The 18,960-nt window shown below is 37.1% G+C and overlaps 4 protein-coding genes across 8 annotated transcripts in view; all 4 read right to left on the bottom strand.

Moving 5' to 3' along the window:
* Positions 1 to 39: 39 nt before the first annotated feature.
* On the bottom strand, positions 40 to 1,595 carry LOC137009222 (ninjurin-1-like). Of its 2 annotated transcripts, XM_067371252.1 has the most exons (4): positions 1,409 to 1,595; positions 706 to 934; positions 500 to 629; positions 40 to 270 (listed from the first exon to the last, which is right to left on the bottom strand). In XM_067371252.1, the coding sequence occupies exons 1-4, from the start codon at positions 1,439 to 1,441 to the stop codon at positions 258 to 260; spliced, it is 405 nt and encodes a 134-aa protein (XP_067227353.1). In that variant the 5' UTR covers positions 1,442 to 1,595; the 3' UTR covers positions 40 to 257. The 2 variants fall into 2 exon arrangements, with proteins under 2 accessions (XP_067227353.1, XP_067227354.1); XM_067371253.1 differs by lacking the exon at positions 40 to 270 and having other exon boundaries at positions 496 to 629.
* Positions 1,596 to 1,761: 166 nt separating this feature from the next.
* haus7 (HAUS augmin-like complex, subunit 7) lies at positions 1,762 to 8,224 on the bottom strand. 2 transcript variants are annotated; one of them, XM_067371250.1, is made up of 10 exons: positions 8,153 to 8,224; positions 7,165 to 7,280; positions 6,999 to 7,048; positions 6,853 to 6,914; positions 6,099 to 6,181; positions 5,761 to 5,970; positions 5,565 to 5,667; positions 5,259 to 5,474; positions 2,222 to 2,333; positions 1,762 to 2,138 (listed from the first exon to the last, which is right to left on the bottom strand). In XM_067371250.1, exons 1-10 carry the CDS (start codon positions 8,207 to 8,209, stop codon positions 2,077 to 2,079), a joined length of 1,071 nt encoding a protein of 356 aa, XP_067227351.1. In that variant the 5' UTR covers positions 8,210 to 8,224; the 3' UTR covers positions 1,762 to 2,076. The 2 variants fall into 2 exon arrangements, with proteins under 2 accessions (XP_067227351.1, XP_067227350.1); XM_067371249.1 differs by having other exon boundaries at positions 1,765 to 2,138; positions 6,999 to 7,066.
* Positions 8,225 to 9,282: 1,058 nt separating this feature from the next.
* LOC137009592 (ninjurin-1-like) lies at positions 9,283 to 13,243 on the bottom strand. Its single transcript, XM_067371923.1, has 3 exons — positions 13,175 to 13,243; positions 9,493 to 9,721; positions 9,283 to 9,416 (listed from the first exon to the last, which is right to left on the bottom strand). Exons 1-3 carry the CDS (start codon positions 13,208 to 13,210, stop codon positions 9,283 to 9,285), a joined length of 399 nt encoding a protein of 132 aa, XP_067228024.1. The 5' UTR covers positions 13,211 to 13,243.
* A 4,707-nt stretch (positions 13,244 to 17,950) lies between these two features.
* Positions 17,951 to 18,960, bottom strand: part of atp2b3b (ATPase plasma membrane Ca2+ transporting 3b) — a 54,314-nt gene continuing 53,304 nt past the window's right edge. For 2 of the 3 annotated variants that reach the window (XM_067370433.1, XM_067370434.1), the window contains one exon: positions 17,951 to 18,367. In XM_067370433.1, the coding sequence (XP_067226534.1) occupies positions 17,951 to 18,367 (417 nt within the window). The remainder of the gene's footprint in view (positions 18,368 to 18,960) is intronic. The other variant, XM_067370435.1, reaches the window with a different exon arrangement.

Here is an 18,960-nt window from a genome sequence, read left to right as displayed (position 1 = left end):
CAAATATTACACGACTAACTTTCTTGATGGTGTCTTTCATGGTTTTTATTTCTTGACTGCTGTCAATTAAGTGAATTAGAAATTCATATTAGAAAATTCAATTCCTCACAAAACATCAAATTACACATTTGCTCAGACATTAGATTTTGATTACAGTAAATGGAAGCAACTCAGGTAAATGTACAGTAAATTAAAAATAAATGTGTAAATACAATCACATGTGAGCAACCACATGTGTATTTGGAGGGAGTGCAGTATCAGATGCTGTTTCTAAAACAGAGAAGAGATGTAAAGTCAGTACAATACAGTATGTGCTTTAATGTAAACAAAGTATAGATATCCAGACAAAAATACTCAAGACTATAAATTCTATTCTATGAAAACAATTTGACTCAAATTTCCTGCAGACTCTTTTTAAACTGCATTTTCTGCTAACTGGTCTAAAAGTGTGAAAGAAAAAACAGATATTTAATCCATTCGCTAATGAGATTCTGCTCACCCTCCAGTCTCAAATCCCAACGCTGTGATGATGATGTTGATAAGAACAGTAAAGAACACAAAAACAGTGGCCATATTATTCATTGTGTTCAGCCTCGGCTGTTTCTTAACATCATTCAGGTCATACTTCACTGAAGGAAACAAGAGAAAACATCAGTGTCGCCAATGAAAGAAGATCAGAATGCTTTCAAACAGACATAAACTAACCAATGAAGATGAGTAGGAGGCCAACAATGACCTGCAGTGAGATGGACAGTGAGATGAGAGCAATAAGAGGGGCGTAGAAGCGGTGCTGAGGTCCTGAATGCAGCACTGTCTTCAGCTGAGAGGAGTTGGCCATCAGAAGAGCCACATCCAACATGCTCTGCGCTGCACTCTTCTTAGTAGCGTAATGATTCATGTTGAAGCGACGCTCTCCGTTCGCTGTGGCACGAGCCTAAAAGGGAGTGAACATTACATTATAACATTCAGTGGCATGCACAACATGAACATGAAATTAGTCAATAGATTAAAAGTAGCTAATGAGTGCATGACAGAAGTTAGAGAACAACTCCTATGCAGAAAAAACCCTCAACTTTCATTTGAATTTTTGCTCTGGTTTTTCCACAGGACAGAAACTGAAAGCCTAAGCAAATAAGAAACTTCACACAGCACTGCTTGTACACAGAACTAAAAGACCGTTTCAACAGAAGTATGGCCATCACTTAGGTGCCATTGGGTGGATGTCTTTTGGATGAAATCCTGACAAGTCTGCTTGTAACAGAATATTATATATATATATATATAAATAAAATAAATTATCTCATATGAAAAGTATATTAATGCCACTATGGAGCTGCTAGGTGTTATCTGTACTGTAAAATGCTTATACATATATAAACAGATCAGGAAGAACACATCTGTTACTCACCACTCCTTGTTGATTGGGGGCTTGATTCTCCATTGGCTTCAGGTTTTGTTTAGCAGCAGAAATGCTTAAAAGAAGCAGTCAAGATGCTCAAAAACGAATCAGCTGAACCTGAGAAGTGTCTTACACTACAAATCCTGGCTTTCTCCATAAGATATGCTTTTAAAGATCGAGAGAAAGACCCTCCCATCAGTCACTCTCACCAACGCGTGAACATACAAAAACTTTGAAACTGATTACTTCTTCAGTTCACGTTTAAATATAAAATATCTTAAAGTTTAAAAAATAAAAAAAAACACTGAAAAGTAGTAATGTGAACCTTTATTTAAAAACAAACAAACATAACATTTCAGAACAAACACACAAAAAGATACACTTGTGTTTCCTACTGCATCTGCATTATTTGTGAGTCAAAACATGTACTAATAGCATTACAGCACTAACATTACCCAACATGGGGGTTTATAAGGAAAGAGGAATATATAATTAGATGGAACAATTTCATCATTAGTTTGATTTCTATTAATCAATGTCTTCGGGTTCAATGACAGCAATTTATTATTTCAAGGAAAATAAATCTGTACAACAGTGCATCGCATAGTGGTCTTAAAACTTAAATTGAAGAAATAAGCTATAGTTTTCTGTTTAGACAGTGAGAGAGTCCTTTAAGGTTATGATTGGTGAAGGGAAAGTAAAGCCACATATCTGTTTTTCAGCTCCTCCAACTGTTTGGCTAAAATAAAAAAATAAAAAACATTTTTGAAAGGTTGTGTACACAGGTTTGCTCAAATCCAAGGCATCCGAGAAAATACTCACGTAGCGTGTGCTTTTCTCCTTTAGACCAGTACCGCCTGTCTGTCTGCAGCTGTTGTACTGTTTGTGTAAGAGATGACGAGGTTTCAGACAGCTGCTTAAGAGCCTCCAACTCCTGAAGAGTAAATGAAGAATATGTAAAGTATTTGTATTTGAATATGCAAAGTATACACCTACAAAGTCACTAAAGGGACATGGTGATGGAAAAAACAGGAGAAAAAAAATGTACAGTATTTCAGTGCTTTTGCACTAAACATTTGCGTACTCTCAGAAAAGTATTGCATTTCTCCAAGAAACTTTGCGGTCACTTACAAAACATGTGCTTTCTGTCATTTCCCTGAGATCTTGGTGTTCACTCAAAACATTTGCAGTCTTTTGCTGTAAAGTACTGCGTTTCCCTGACAAACATTGTGTTCACGGGCAAAACATTTACATTCTGTCACAAAGTGCTCTTTTCCCAGTGAAACTTTGCTCGCAAAAAAATTGCGTTCTTTTGCAAAACTATTGTGTTCTCCGAAGAAACTTTGCGTTTGTTCACAAAAGCAATGAAATATAGTTTTTCCTCCCACCTTATATTATTTCCATCACAAAAGTTGTGCAAACGAGCACAAAGGTTTTGCAAGCAAACAGTTTCTCGGTGAAATGCAAAAGCAGTGAAATATAATTTTTCCTTCCATCTCATATTTTTTTCCCAATAACCATATCCGTTTGGTAGGGTGGGACAATAAAACGATGCATCGTGAATTAAGAAATTATCCTGATATTTTCTGAATGTATCGCTATTCTCTCTCCAATCAATTCTGAACTTAGTTTTTAACAACAGATGGCTGTTTTCGTATTCCTTACTAGGGCTGAACAACGTCGACAATAAAAAATTGTCGAAAAAATATTTTTGTTGTCGAATAGTCTCTAGCCTGCAATAATGCGGTGTAACCAGTGGGGCGCTGTAGCGCATTACTGTAAAGCAGCCCTCCCGGATCCAATCTAATAAAAGAAGTCAGCGCTTTGGAGTACATAGTGCTAACGAAGTCGAACCCGTGAAATGTGGGAGATTAACAGTATAAACATAACAAACATAACGTTTAGCATAACCACAGAATACTGTCATGCAGGGCCACCAACTCTCATTCAAACTCACTGTTCTCACGCCACACGTCCCACACAGTGAAAGATGCATCGCAGAGCAAAGAGGACACAGACAACGCGAAGACAGATCAGGTTACTTATGATATAAAACTAAGTCTCAGCTTTTAAATTCTGTCAATTTTACTACGGGATTCAAGCAATACTTGTGGATGTGACGCTGTTTATCGTGGAGCGGCAGATCGATGTAAACACCTCAGTTCAAGCGGCATGTGAACCTATTCCTCTCTATTACAGCGCGAAATAGACATGAATGAACATCAAAAAGTACTTACTGAACTTACTGAAATGAATCCATCTCTAATGTAATCACCTAATACAAGTTTTAACCGCAGAAAAAAATCAATAAAACTTGCAAACGAATATAGAACACACAAAATGTAACATTTACCACAGGAAAGCCATTCAATGACCATAAACTCGATAGTTAGTGTATATATATATATATATATATATATATATATATATATATATATATATATATATATATATAAATCTAGAGAGGGGCATTTTTTAAAAAAACAAACAAAAACAACACATAATTACATTACATTTTTACATAAATACATTAATATTTTTACTGTTATTAAAAAGTTATTACAATTCCCAGACTTAAAAACACAGTACCAGTCATTGTAACAGTTGGACTATTGATGACTTCTGAGGGGGAAAGAAAACCTGAAGGATATTGGTCTATTCAGTTGGCTTGAAAATCATTAAAAATACACTTTCAAAAGCTGAAGTGATTTCCTTCATTTATTTACTAGTTAAAGTACAGTATAACTCAGTATTTTTAACTAATTGCTAAAGTAGAATAATCAAACAAAGCTTACTGATTAATCAGTGCAATAATCGACGATTAGTCGATTAATCGTTCCAATAATCGACAATCAAAATAATCGTTTGTTGCAGCCCTATTCCTTACACATCACTTGAACCTTCTAAAAAATAATCAGTTTACAAGGGTGTTAGCAGTGGGCTGTTTACATTAACCTCACACAGACTATAGAATAACACAAGACATGTCACTCGTATTGTTTTGAATGGGAGAAAGTGTAACGCGCAATATGGCGGAATAAGTCCCGCCTTCTAAAGCAAAGAGCCAAGAGCCAATCGCCGATTGGTAAAGTCATTGCGTCACTTCAGCGGCCGTTACAATCACCGGTTTCTATAGAAACAGAGAAAATCCGAAGAGACGCGCATTTAGGTCTGCGCATGCGCATTAGCTTGATCCAGCCTGAAAAAAAAATACAGTTTTTTGTCATGATTCGAGCGTTTAGAAACTAAATTTATGAGTCGGATGTTGTTAGATTTCATTGGTGATTTCAAATATGAAATTTAATCGTAAGGTTGACGAACAGTTTTGGAGAATCTGATGTTTCCCCATTCAAAGAGATAGGAGCTGCATGATGCCCAGGATGCCCGAGAGGTGTTTCAAAGATGGCCGCCGAGTGAAATGACTTGTCTTAAAGGGACTTTGCCTCACATCATAAACGCATAAAAACTCAGCCAAATGCACGAGTGCTCTTCTTCGTGAGCATTTGAGTGTGCGGTTAAAAACTAGCCTAGAGCGCCATCTGCTGTTAAAAACTAAGCTTAGGATCTATTTGAGAGAGAATCATTTGGAAAATCTATCCAGAATCATTTCTCGATTCACGATGCATCGATTTATTGTCCCAGCTCTACCGTTTGGTGCTCCATATGCATCTATATTCTCTGCTGGACTGAGGATAACGGCATTGAAATATGATTTTGATTAAACAAATTTTTTATAAATATTATTAAAACCATGTTTAATCAGAAAACCTGTTAAATTATATTCAAATTTATACTTGCAAAAAAAGAGAAATGAGATTTCTGTTAAATTATTGCATATAAAAGATTTACAATGCTTTACCGTATTACAGATGTGCAGAAGCTGATGTACAGACTGAAACACACTAGTGCTGGAACTGAGGGGCGGCGGGGTTCTCTGGCAGTAGCCTTTAAAATCAGTGTTGTAGATGTGTCCGAAGGCCGTCATAAGCTGAGACATGTCCGAGATGGCTACTTTCAGCATACAGGGGGACAGCACAGCTGCAGAACCTGACGAATCTGCCTGCAGGAACTCGCACTGAGGAACAGAATCAAGAATCAGAATCAAGCTATTACGCAAACCAGACTCATGATATCAAATGTAAAAAGCAGCACATGATGGTCCCACCTCTTTGTGGAGTTCCTCTAATGTGCTTTGGGTAGACTGCAGCAATGCTTTGGCCTCTGACAGGCTTTCTTCTCCATGACTTCCATGTCGGGAATGTTCACTCCTTCAACAGTGGTAAATAACAAATAACCATGTTAAAGACAATGGTTTTGATATAAAAAAACCCCGCACATGGCAACACAACAATCACACAGACCTGTTTATGAAATCACTAGGTTTACTGTGGTTCCCGTTCATTTTGTTGTGAGCCGACTGCGTGCGTATCAGATGTTCACGAATATGTGCGGACCACGGGTTGCAGGTTGGGTTCAGGAGCATATCCAGGTCAGATAAGTTATCCTGAAACATCAGCTCACCAAGAAGATCATCGTTCTTCACACTGTCATCTCCAGAGGATGACTTCTGTCTATGTCGATCAAAACAAAACAAGTAGGCCAAAGAAACAAGACCACATAATATTATTTTAGAGCCTTAGGAGGGCCTGACTCATTGTTGATGTTAAATCAATGATACAAAACACTAAAAGTCAGATACCTAGGATGTATGGAGGAGTCTGCTTGAATAACCACTAGAAGCTGCTCTAGAAACACCAGCTGCTGTAACGGTGGCGCTAGACCCTGAAAATATGACAGACGCAATAGAATAATTCCGCATTAGTTTATGAATTTAAAATGAATAAGAAAGAATGGCTATACCATTTGTGTTAAACAGCTCAAATTGCCTGATTTATTAACTAAATTTGATACGATCCATCACAAATATTTTTGCTGGAACAAAATCTACGTTTGGAAAACAAATTTTCTGTATGAATACGCTTGAGTAGATCGGTAACAATTTACAATAATCTTCATTAGTTAACATGAACTGATAATGAATTGCACTTCTACAGCATTTATTAATCTTTGTTAATGTTAATTTCAACATTTACTAATACATTATTAATCAAGAGTTGTATTTGTTAACATTAGTTAATGCACTTTGAATTAACATGAACATACAATGAGCACTATTTTTTTTAACTAACATTAACAAATACAGTAACAAATGTATAGCTCAGTTAGTTCATGCTAGTTCATACATTAAATAATGTTAACAAATGAACCTTATTGTAAAGTGTTACAGGTAAATCATTATTTAATGATTATAAAGTAAATTATTTTTACTTCAATGAAATTTTCAGCATTGTTATTACACAGGTGCAATAATCAAGAGACAATAAAAAGTTCTCAGTAACCTCTATTCTGCTTCTTACATAAAATATAAAGCTCAACATCATATAACTCCATACCTTGATTAAATCCTGGTCATTAGCTTTACATAACATCATTTCATGTCCAAACCGTGTGAGTTCTGTGAGAGAGAAAGCACAACAATAACAAAACAATGAGCTTAAGAAAATAAAACAGTAAGAAACTGAGCATTTGTTGGACTTACCCTGGATTAAATCCCCATTCTGAGCTGCTTTGATTTTGGAAAGCTTCTCCCTTAGGGATGGACAAATGCTTTGTAAAAATAAACACAAACATAGCAGGACATTTTAGTATATATATTTATAAAGAACACACATGACATCATTATCATAGTCAATCAGGCATCAGACCTGGTGCAGATCCACTTGAGTATATCAGTCCTGTGTAAGGAAGGAGTGCAGAGGAGCTCCTGCACGCTGTCGGCCTCCCTCAGGTACAGCCCATCCACCAGAGGACAGCCCAGACTCTGAACACAACACATTAACACTTCAACATCTAAGACAGTCTAATCCTTCACAGATAGTCTAAATACAAAATCTGGACCTGTGTCACAATAACACTACTGTGTATCCAGTTTCTTGTTAGTGTCATTTGTGACACTTAGGTTTGGTTTCTCACATTTAGACTGGAGGTGACACATTAAATCAGAGGTTTTAAAACTGGGGGCCACAAAGGGAGTTCTAGGGGGTTCATGAAAAAGTTTAGGGAAATATAGTGTAAAAAAAAAACTAAATAAATAAATAATAAAAATAAAATTTAGATTACAATAAATAAGTGAATAAATAAATACAATACAGCACTATGAGTAGAAAAAAATACACATGATAATGTAACAACAGAATCTAAATATTTTCCAAATATTATTTTAGACATTTAGGTTATAATATTAATTTTCTCAGTATAAACTGGGTCAATGAAGAAACTATATATTTGGCTTGTCAATTTTAGAATGGTGATCCTTCAGGAGGATGATCATATTTGGAGAGATCATCTTTATATACAGCATAAACAGAGTCTGATCAGAGAAACTATGACTATACCAGCAATTAAATCAAATACTACATTATCTCTATTACATAAGTGAATCTGTTGTCTACTAAACAGCAGATAATATCCTGAAATATTTGTTATTACAATTTTATTTAGTTGACAAATTACGGAAATATACGAAACTAAAAACTATTAGCTCCAAAACTAGCGTTGACGTGATGCTAACTAGACACTAAACAGTAACGTTACTAGACTCAAAACAGCCAGTTTTAAGTTCGCGAAACATCAGAAAATTACTTTAATGTCTCCTTATAACGTGTGGTGCGTCTGTGAAGAAGTGGAAACTACCTGAAGGGTGTTGTATACTCGCAGAGACAGCTGCTGCTCTTTTGAATTGCCCGCCATGTTGTTATTCCTGCAGAGTCTGTTGACTGTGCGCCAGTGTCATTCAGCGCCTGCGGTTACAGCGACGCCCAGCGGTCACACCGATATTACAACTAAACAAAAACTACAGTATTATTTATTTATTTTTTTTTTTTTAAAAAAAGGAAAAATATGATAATTGAGGATTGGAGTATTTTGGTATGCTGACAAACATTTTAAGTCTTTTTATATTTTACATATTTTAGACATGTTTCATTTTTGCTGCTTTATACTTTTAGTTGTCCTTTCGAAAAACAAAAATCTCATTATGTGATTATTAAATCTGTAATCTTTATTTCAGCATGAGGTCACAATTGTGCATTTTTGCATGTTTTTGAAACATGCTATTTTAAAATGCAACTAATTAATTTAAGCATTAATATTTTTTTTACGTTCTCCATTTTAGACCATATGCAAACTGATTTAGTATCAATCCTTCCACAAGAAAAAAAAAAATTGTGTGAAAAAAAAATCAAATTTCAAATGTTTATGCTTTAAAGATGGAAAGATATAAATAACATGAAAAATAAAAAGAGCAAATTTTCACAAACATTTGACTATAATAATTTTGTTCCTTATATACAAAGGTATCCTTAACGCCACGCTGTCTTTCACATAAACCACGAAAATAACTTCTTAGTTTGTTAAAATGTTCTGCCTAAACATACAAAACATCATATTTTGCTTAGATATTATATGGAGTACAGTGTCCTGTGATATATTTTATAAAATACATGATGATGAAACAAAAGGCAGGCTTTAAATGGTATCACATGACAGTCCTTGTGTGCTTATACATCATCAGTGATGTTTACAGAGCTGGTCCGAGCGAGTGCAGTCTCAAATATTACACTGCCGCTGAAACAAGGGGATGAGATGTAAAGTCAGTACAGTCTGAGTGCTATTCTGATGTGAGAATAAAGAAGGCATATGTCCACATGTCCAGATTTCTTACTCTGACATTTCCTCAATTAACTATGTAAATTATGGACAGACTTTTGGAAAAACAAGAATGAAACAAGAATCTATTAACTGAGACTTTGCGGTTACTCTGCTCACCCTCCAGTCTCAAATCCCAACGCTGTGATGAAGACGTTGATAAGAACAGTAAAGAACACAAAAATAGTTGCTGCATCATTCATTGTGTTTAGCCTCGGCTGTTTCTTAACATCATTCAGGTCATACTTCACTGAAGGAAACAAGAGAAAACATCAGTGTCGCCAATGAAAGAAGATCAGAATGCTTTCAAACAGACATAAACTAACCAATGAAGATGAGTAGGAGGCCAACAATGACCTGCAGTGAGATGGACAGTGAGATGAGAGCAATAAGAGGGGCGTAGAAGCGGTGCTGAGGTCCTGAATGCAGCACTGTCTTCAGCTGAGAGGAGTTGGCCATGAGAAGAGCCACATCCAACATGCTCTGCGCTGCACTCTTCTTAGTAGCGTAATGATTCATGTTGAAGCGACGCTCTCCGTTCCCTGTGGCAAGAGCCTGACAGGGAGTGAATAAAATACTGTATCCATGAAACATATTCTATATTCCCTCCAAATGAACACATCTTAAATGACCCCTTTAACAAAGGTTTTTCTAAAGAAGGCAGCAGAAGAAAGAAACCAATGGCTATACCCGTATTGTATTCTTATGTGAAACAGAATTAGCTGGTAGAGTGGTAACTAACATAAAGCAGGGATGTTTAGAAAGAGACTGCAGGTGGATTTTCCAAAATCTGCACAAATTTCACCAACAAGCCAAAAAGTGTCATTACAGGACTACTGTAAGTATAGTGAGGAAAACAGATGAACAATATGTATTTAAAGGGTTAGTTCACCCAAAAATGAAAATTCTGTCATTTATTACTCACCCTCATGTCATTCCACATGCTTAAGACCTTCGTTCATCTTCGGAACACAAATTAAGATGTTTTTGATGTTCAATGTTCAAGATGTTCAACTCTGATGGCTCAGTGAGGCCTCCATATACAGTGGGTACGGAAAGTATTCAGACCCCCTTAAATTTTTCACTCTTTGTTATATTGCAGCCATTTGCTAAAATCATTTAAGTTATTTTTTTTCCCTCATTAATGTACACACAGCACCCCATATTGACAGAAAAACACAGAATTGTTGACATTTTTGCAGATTTATTAAAAAAGAAAAACTGAAATATCACATGGTCCTAAGTATTCAGACCCTTTGCTCAGTATTTAGTAGAAGCACCCTTTTGATCTAATACAGCCATGAGTCTTTTTGGGAAAGATGCAACAAGTTTTTCACACCTGGATTTGGGGATCCTCTGCCATTCCTTCTTGCAGATCCTCTCCAGTTCTGTCAGGTTGGATGGAAAACGTTGGTGGACAGCCATTTTTAGGTCTCTCCAGAGATGCTCAATTGGGTTTAAGTCAGTGCTCTGGCTGGGCCATTCAAGAACAGTCACAGAGTTGTTGCGAAGCCACTCCTTCATTATTTTAGCTGTGTGTTTAGGGTCATTGTCTTGTTGGAAGGTAAACCTTCGGCCCAGTCTGAGGTCCTGAGCACTCTGGAGAAGGTTTTCGTCCAGGATATCCCTGTACTTGGCCGCATTCATCTTTCCCTCGATTGCAACCAGTCGTCCTGTCCCTGCAGCTGAAAAACACCCCCACAGCATGATGCTGCCACCACCATGCTTCACTGTTGGGACTGTATTGGACAGGTGATGAGCAGTGTGCGGTTTTCTCCACACATACCGCTTAGAATTAAGGCCAAAAAGTTATATCTTGGTCTCATCAGACCAGAGAATCTTATTGGATCACCATCTTGGAGTCCTTCAGGTGTTTTTTAGCAAACTCCATGCAGGCTTTCATGTGTCTTGCACTGAGGAGAGGCTTCCGTCGGGTCACTCTGCCATAAAGCCCCGACTGTTGGAGGGCTGCAGTGATGGTTGACTTTCTACAACTTTCTCCCATCTCCCGACTGCATCTCTGGAGCTCAGCCACAGTGATCTTTGGGTTCTTCTTTACCTCTCTCACCATGGCTCTTCTCCCCCGATAACTCAGTTTGGCCGGACGGCCAGCTCTAGAAAGGGTTCTGGTCGTCCCAAATATCTTCCATTTAAGGATTATGGAGGCCACTGTGCTCTTAGGAACCTTAAGTGCAGCAGAAATTTTTTTGTAACCTTGGCCAGATCTGTGCCTTGCCACAATTCTGTCTCTGAGCTCTACAGTCAGTTCCTTTGACCTCATGATTCTCATTTGCTCTGACATGCACTGTGAGCTGTAAGGTCTTATATAGACAGGTGTGTGGCTTTCCTAATCAAGTCCAATCAGTATAATCAAACACAGCTGGACTCAAATGAAGGTGTAGAACCATCCCAAGGATGATCAGAAGAAATTGACAGCACCTGAGTTAAATATATGAATGTCACAGCAAAGGGTCTGAATACTTAGGACCATGCGATATTTCAGTTTTTCTTTTTTAATAAATCTGCAAAAATGTCAACAATTCTGTGTTTTTTATATTTTACATTAATGAGCGAAAAAATGAACAAATGATTTTAGCAAATAGCTGCAATATAACAAAGAGTGAAAAATGTAAGGGGGTCTGAATACTTTCCGCACACACGGTATATATACATATATACAGCAAGACAATTAACACTTTCAATGCCCAGAAAGCTACTAAAAACATATTTAAAACAGTTCATGTGACTACAGTGGTTCAACCTTAATGTTATGAAGTTCCGAGAATACTTTTTGTGTGCCAAAAAAAACTAAATAATGACTTTATTCAACAATATCTAGTGATGGGCGATTTCAAAACACTGCTTCATGAAGCTTTATGAATCTTTTGTTTCAAATCAGTGGTTCAGAGCGTGTATCAAACTACCAAAATCACGTGAAATCACATGACTTTGGCAATAGACAACAGAGGCCTCACTGAGCCATCAGATTTTATGAAAAATATCTTAGTTTGTGTTCCGAAGATGAACAAAGGTCTTACAGGTGTGGAACGTTATGAGGGCGAGTAATTAATGATAGAATGTTCATTTTTGGGTGAACTAACCCTTTAATATAATTATTTCTCTAATCCTACTTAACAAAGTAGACATGCTTGAGTACTATGGTCAATTTAGCATCAAATACTGTCACATTTCAGTAACATGCCTACATAAGAAAACATAATTTTATTTTTAAGATAATAATAATCTGCCCACAAATGCCATGTTTTATGTGTGCACATCCAGAATATTGAGCTAAAGTCTTGACTGTTCAGGGAATGCTAGTACTTTTAATTTTACGATATTCAAACATATTTAAGTGTATTTTATGCATTGTTAAAAAAAAAAAAAGCAGCATATTGCGTGCATGTTCTACTTTTATATTTTCCAAAGAACATCATTTAGAATGACAAAGATCCTCATATTGTTGCTATGTGGATTTTCTTATCTTACTTTGTTTTTAAATGTTTGTGTAGATTATTCCATAGATAAGAGATATATTTTGAATAGAGATTAGATAACTTTGTTTTGGTTAAACACAAAGCATGGGAATGATAACATTTCCAAGGCAAGCCTGCAGTGTGTCAGCATAGCAGTTTAGGGTGGTGATGAAGGGTGTTCTCCAGTTCTTTCAAACAGGTTCTGTGAGAGCAGTGAATACATGGTCACTCCCTAAAATGCTATTTATAGTGTTCCAAAACAGTACTGGTGTAATTCCTCTTCTTACATGTCAAATGCACTTTAATATTTTTCCAATATTTAATAATAAACAAGGCTGGTTAATTGACAAACCTGCAAATAAAACAGATAAAATGGATACAACAGAATTTTAAAAAAATGGTGTATATATATTTATCATATGATATAACTGGCAACCATTCTTTATTCTTCTATGAGTAACTGAAATGTTTTGAAAATAAAAATCTTTCAGTTTGTTTAAAAAATATCAAGAAAAAAACTCTATAACTCTACCTTTTCTGATTCACTGAGAGCTCGGTTCTCCTCCATTGGAACTTTCAAGAACGCTTAGTAGGATTATTTACAAGAAGCATTCAAGAAGTAATAATACAAAAAAGGTGTGATAAATTAATAATTTCTACACTGAAAATATAAACTGATTTCCCTTAGCTCTTCTCAACATGTTCTGTGTTTGCAGTAGTAGTGGGCGTGACTCACCCAGTGACTCAAATGTTTTGAATCTAAAAAGAGTCGTTCTGATTCGTTCAGCGGGTTCACATGGTTACTTCAGAACGAGTCAGAAGTCACATTCCTCTTCTTATTTCATTACTGGTTTTTAATTCAACAAATGTCATTGAAGCCCACGTTTTGTTCACTCAGATTCCTTGTCTTTATTTTGGCCAGATAATTTAGATCTTTTTCTCTCCAGGTATCATGACCCTTATGATATGAATGCCCAATATCCCAACTCCACCTTCTGCCATTAAATACAGTAGTAAATATTACACATTCTTCAGTAATTAAGCTCCATCAAAGACAGCAAGGCAATTACTTTACACTTTGTCTCCCATTGGTATCATCCATTTTAGATAACCCTGCCTGTAAACGGCACATAAAAAGTTACTTAGTCAATTTACATGCAAGCCAAATGTTTTCTTCCTCTCCAAGTGGACATTTCCTGGCCAAAATAACATGCAATGAGAACCAGACTTTTTGACGCAAGTGAGACGGGATAACAGTGGTTCTTCTACTTCAAAATAATTGCTGTAATCAATGCTCCCTTTGCCACCAACTGGACACTGGTACTGGACCTGTGCTCAGAATATGAATGTGCGATAATATGTTACCTGATGCAAAAGTGTTGGAGACCTTGTTTCCCATCTATTTATCCTAAACCAATATATATCTTTCCAATAAAGATTTTCTTTAAGGGAAAAGGTGAACTGGCAGTCTTGTACAATGTCATCAGGCTGAAGAAATAATCACAGGCACACAATGAAACACAACCACAGACACTGGTCAAAGTTATTATTGTAGAATACTTTGATTTGATTTTTTATACAGACAAAAAGTGTTGACTTATTTTCCCATTAAATTCTTAGATTTCCATAGTTTAGTCTACAGTATACAGCTGTGTTCTTTCATCATAGATAGATACTTTTTTTCGCTTAAATAACAGGCAGGTAATTATTAATATATTTAATAGTTTAATTTTTTTTTCTCTTTTTTGTGTTTTTTCCATTGTAGAGCAGTAAGTGTATGTTCAGGAGAATGTGCAACTGTTTTTTCCATCAGCTAAAAGTGCACTGATGGAAAAAGACAATAATAATCATAATAATAGTCATAATAATCATAATAATGTACAAGCTGTTCAATTTTAATTCTTTACAAAAAAGCAAAAGGAGAAAGAAAGAGGAAGAGACAATAGAGTAAAACAAAAAAAATGTGCTTAAATCGTAAACAAAAGATGCACATGTGCACATTTTGGCAAAAATGTACAGTGATGGTGCAGTTGTACAATAATTTATAACTTTTATATTAAATATAGTATATTATTTACTCTTTTTCACATTACATTTTTTTTTTCACCTTACCTTGCGTGATTTTTCTACAACAGAATGGAACAAAATGAAGGCAGACAATGGATTTTTGGATTATCTGTTTTTTTTTTTTTTTATATATATATATATATATATATATATATGCGTATATATATTTGTCACTCTATCAGGAGTCTCGATAAAGTGTCTGTCTGTTGTGGTGGAGAGGAGGGATACCATACATATGCCACTGTAATATATATCATCACTGTCTGGAGAGTTCAATGATTGGGGTATACGTCTTAGATATAGTTAGATTTAAAAATTATTCATAGACGAGCATAGCTTGAGGCCTATTTTGGTAGCTAAGCTTTGCTGAGGATAAGATAAGGTTAGGAAATGTTTCTTTATAATGGTTTAGCAGGTTCACCGACCTGTCCTCCCTGACCACCACTTTGGCCTGCTGACTGTGTCTAGGCCTTTAAATGGGTTCAATCTGTGAGACCTGCCAGCGCTCTCGACACTAGAGACTCCACTGAAACTGTCTGAGCCTGATCGAACTCAGCGAAAGGCGGACACATTCATGCAGATATAACACAGATTTGCTTTAAGGCATATTCCGGGTTCAATACAAGTTAAGCATTTGTGACATACTGTTGTTTACTACTTTAAAATAACTTTTAAATGAGGCCAATTTTTGGAATAAAAAGAGAAAAGAGAAATGTGATGCTTGCAATCATAAAAAATGCACTTACATTAATTCTTCTGTTAAAATGTGTATTATTTGAGCCGTTTAAATGATCATTTTACCATCATTTTGGGGTTTATGGTCTACGGTATTGTAAAATTGGATTTAATTTTACACAGAAAAGATTTGTTTACGGATTCATTTCCATTGTAAGTGCCTCACATTTTTTAAAGAAAAGAATGGACTGAACCCTGAATATTCCTTTAAGAATGGGTTTCCATTTAAAGATCCAACAACAAAATGTTCTGCTATTTGCAGAACGAGTCGAACCATTTTAAGCAGCGTGTCTATTGGCATTTAACAAGTAGTCAGATTGGCAGTGTGACACTGCTCCACACCACAAACAGGGCAGAGTATCAGGAGGAGAACATCAGCATGGACAATAGCACATTAATGACAGCACAGATGCGCTGGGAGGAGAAACGTGTGTCCACCAACCGCTTAAGAGCCACAGTGAAGCATCGACAGACGAAAGTGAAGTCAAACAATGACAGTGAAGAGTGAGCGCTATGATATCAACATGCTCCGCAAAGACACAACAGACCAATGCAATGACATGATCTAGTGACGCTCATGCTTGCATTGTCTGCTTTCAATATTCGCCAGTTTCTCTGAACTGGACAATCTAGAAAAGTATTCTATACAGATAAAGGTTTTTTTTGAGATCCATATGTACATGTCGTGAAGCGTATTTCACAGAGCTGTGGGCAGGGCAGTCTGTTGCATAAGTGCCGGTCTCCTTCCCCAAAATGATTGTATTACGTTGCAATGCATTGACTGTAGCAGTATGACCGTAACTGTACCATTCCAGACGATAATGGGGTGAAAAAGGAGGTAACCCCGGATGGTACGGCTGATCAGTGGCACGTCAATGGAACATAACTGAATCAAACACACTGACGTGGAGAATCATCATAGGGATTATTGTTCTGTGCAAAGATGTTGTTCTGAAATGCTAACATATGGACCAAAAGCAGAATGGTGTGTCTATCAAAAGTCCACGGTGAACGTTTGCTCAGTGAACTTCGATATTGTGCAAAAGTAATGGTACCCTCACGGATTGTCCATTGTTTTAGTATCTTTGATACTTTTTTAACTATGGTGTGGCAGTATAAGATGGATTCCCCTACCCTGGTGACCACAGTCTGCAGATATATACAGAATCTGATAAATATTTCACACGCATGAGGAAAGCAATTGTGAGTGCGAATGTATTTAAAGGGCCAGCAGGTATGCATGAACGAATAGAATTATTTGAACATGTTTAAAGGGTTGATGCATTTGTTGGTGTCATCTGCACAACATGGATTTAATGCCTTTAATGTGGAAAAAAAAAAAAAAAAAAAAAAATCGAAGACACCATTAAATGTCGAGTCTGGGCAAACCCACTGAAATCCTTAAATCTTTAAATTTCAGCTACTTTGAACAAGGTAAGACATATTAACAAGGCCATTTTGCCGTAAGGCTGATTGCCATTGCTGAGATGGAAAACCACCAAAATCCCACCCACATCCATTGAATTGTTGTGATGGGATTGCCCAAATCCTCTACCCTGTAGCATATTTTAAACATAAACATGTTGTGTAAATGTTTAAAATATCATGATTGTGTTTTAAAAAAAAAAAAAGCTTACCCTCACTTAGAGTAAAGCTACAAATTGCCCTCAAACAACTGATTTTTTTTTCACATAAAATGCTGTAAAACAATTATTGTTAAAATGGTGCGGCGACATATTTGTCTTCTTTTTGTTATCAGCAGACGCATTATAATTGAATTAGTCTAAGCTTCAAATTAATATTTTGCTTTGTTAGTACTTCTTTTTTCTTGTTTTTTTATGCTTATAGGACAGACACAACACACACAGACACATAGAGAGAGAGAAATAGACAAAGTGAAAAATGAAAAACAAATGTTGGTGATCACAATAAATAAATAATCAAATAAATAAATAAATAAAATGTTTTAAAGCTTATCCATAAAGAATTACTCAGAGTAATAAAAGTCATATTCTGTGATATCGCAATGATAATCCGAGCACTCATGATGGTGGTGGCGATATTAAGAAGTCAAACATGATAATAATATTGAGTTTAGTAACACCGATAAAAAGTAAAGTGAATGGACCCCTACTCCACCCGTAGGGAACATATTCCTTTGCATTCCGAGAAGTCAATAGTCACCAGCACTAAAGAACCACTAAAATCCATCGGGTCTGGATTCCTCACCTTCTCAGGTCCGTCCAAAGGAACCACAGACACACAGCAGACTTGCCTCCTCTCCACACGGTGAGAGGAGAGGTGTCTGTGGGGCTGTTGTTGAGACATGAGGAGTGATAGTGCTTTCGGTGGATGGTGGTAGTGAGCGGATGGTTGTAATGGGATGACCCTGTCTTAGTGTTGGGGGTCAACCACCTATAATGTGTCCGTAGGAGCCTCCCCAACCAGCATGACCCGCACAAGTCTGCATCCTCAAGAGTTTTTAGGGTCTCTGGAGCATGGTCAGTTATAGGGAGGTCTCCAGAGCGAGGAGGGGGTACAGCTGTCGAGAGGGGGGTGTCCAGTGCCCATTAGGGCTTGTGGGGAGGTTCAGGCGGTAGACGCTGCTGTCAATGGCATTGTTGTTGCGGTTAGGTGTGGTGGGGAGGCTGTACTGCCGGTAGGGACGGGGCGGGGGACGGGAACGCTGCGGTTGCTGGACCGGAGGGGGAGGGGGCTTTCGGAAGGCCGGATGCAGGTGATGGTTGTGCCTCGACCACTCCGATTCGTCGTCAATGTCTGTGTCGTCGATCAGCGGGATGTTGTGGATGTAGTCGTTGATGAGAAACTCGGGGTGCGCCATGAAGTTGTGGATGGAATTCCTGGACGCGGGTTTCTCGATTCCGTCATAAAGGGAGCTACGGAACGCTTTCACCACCCGCATCTAAACGGGAACAGAGGGGACGAGGTGCAGAGGAAGACAGAGAGAAAACAGAGTGGGAGAAGTGAGGACAGAGAGAGGGTTGAGACAGAGGAGGGTGGGATCAAAGAAATCTTTCAGTACATGTGTGATAGAAAAGACCTGAAACACTGTAGTACCTGTTCTGAACATGCCTTATAATGCACAGACAGCTCAAGATCAGGTTGCAGCAAAATTTTGAATATGTTTGTGTCATTTGTTTTAGATAGCTACAGAAATGATTGTATCTTAGTACTTAAAAGGTGCAATGTGCAATTTCTTAGTGGGAACAAACAGAATTGCAAATAAGTGTGACTCCAGTGGAACAGCACTGGGACATTTCACTGTTTGTATCACTGTGTTTGCGCATAACCATTGGCTGAACCTCTGATACATAGGCACAAAATGGTAAAACACTTCTGGAGTTTCAAAGTCGTCATCTGATTGGTTACATTCTACAGGATTTCCAGGAAGCACATGTGTGTCAATTTTACAGGTACAGTAAGCAATTTCTGAGAAACACTGTTGATATTTGAAATCAACCCAAACAAATACACCCCTCCTTTCCCCAACCCCAA

Source organism: Chanodichthys erythropterus, chromosome 20 (assembly GCF_024489055.1).
Source record: "Chanodichthys erythropterus isolate Z2021 chromosome 20, ASM2448905v1, whole genome shotgun sequence".
Taxonomy (NCBI): Eukaryota; Metazoa; Chordata; class Actinopteri; order Cypriniformes; family Xenocyprididae; genus Chanodichthys; species Chanodichthys erythropterus.
This window is presented reverse-complemented; position numbering and strand designations above follow the sequence as displayed.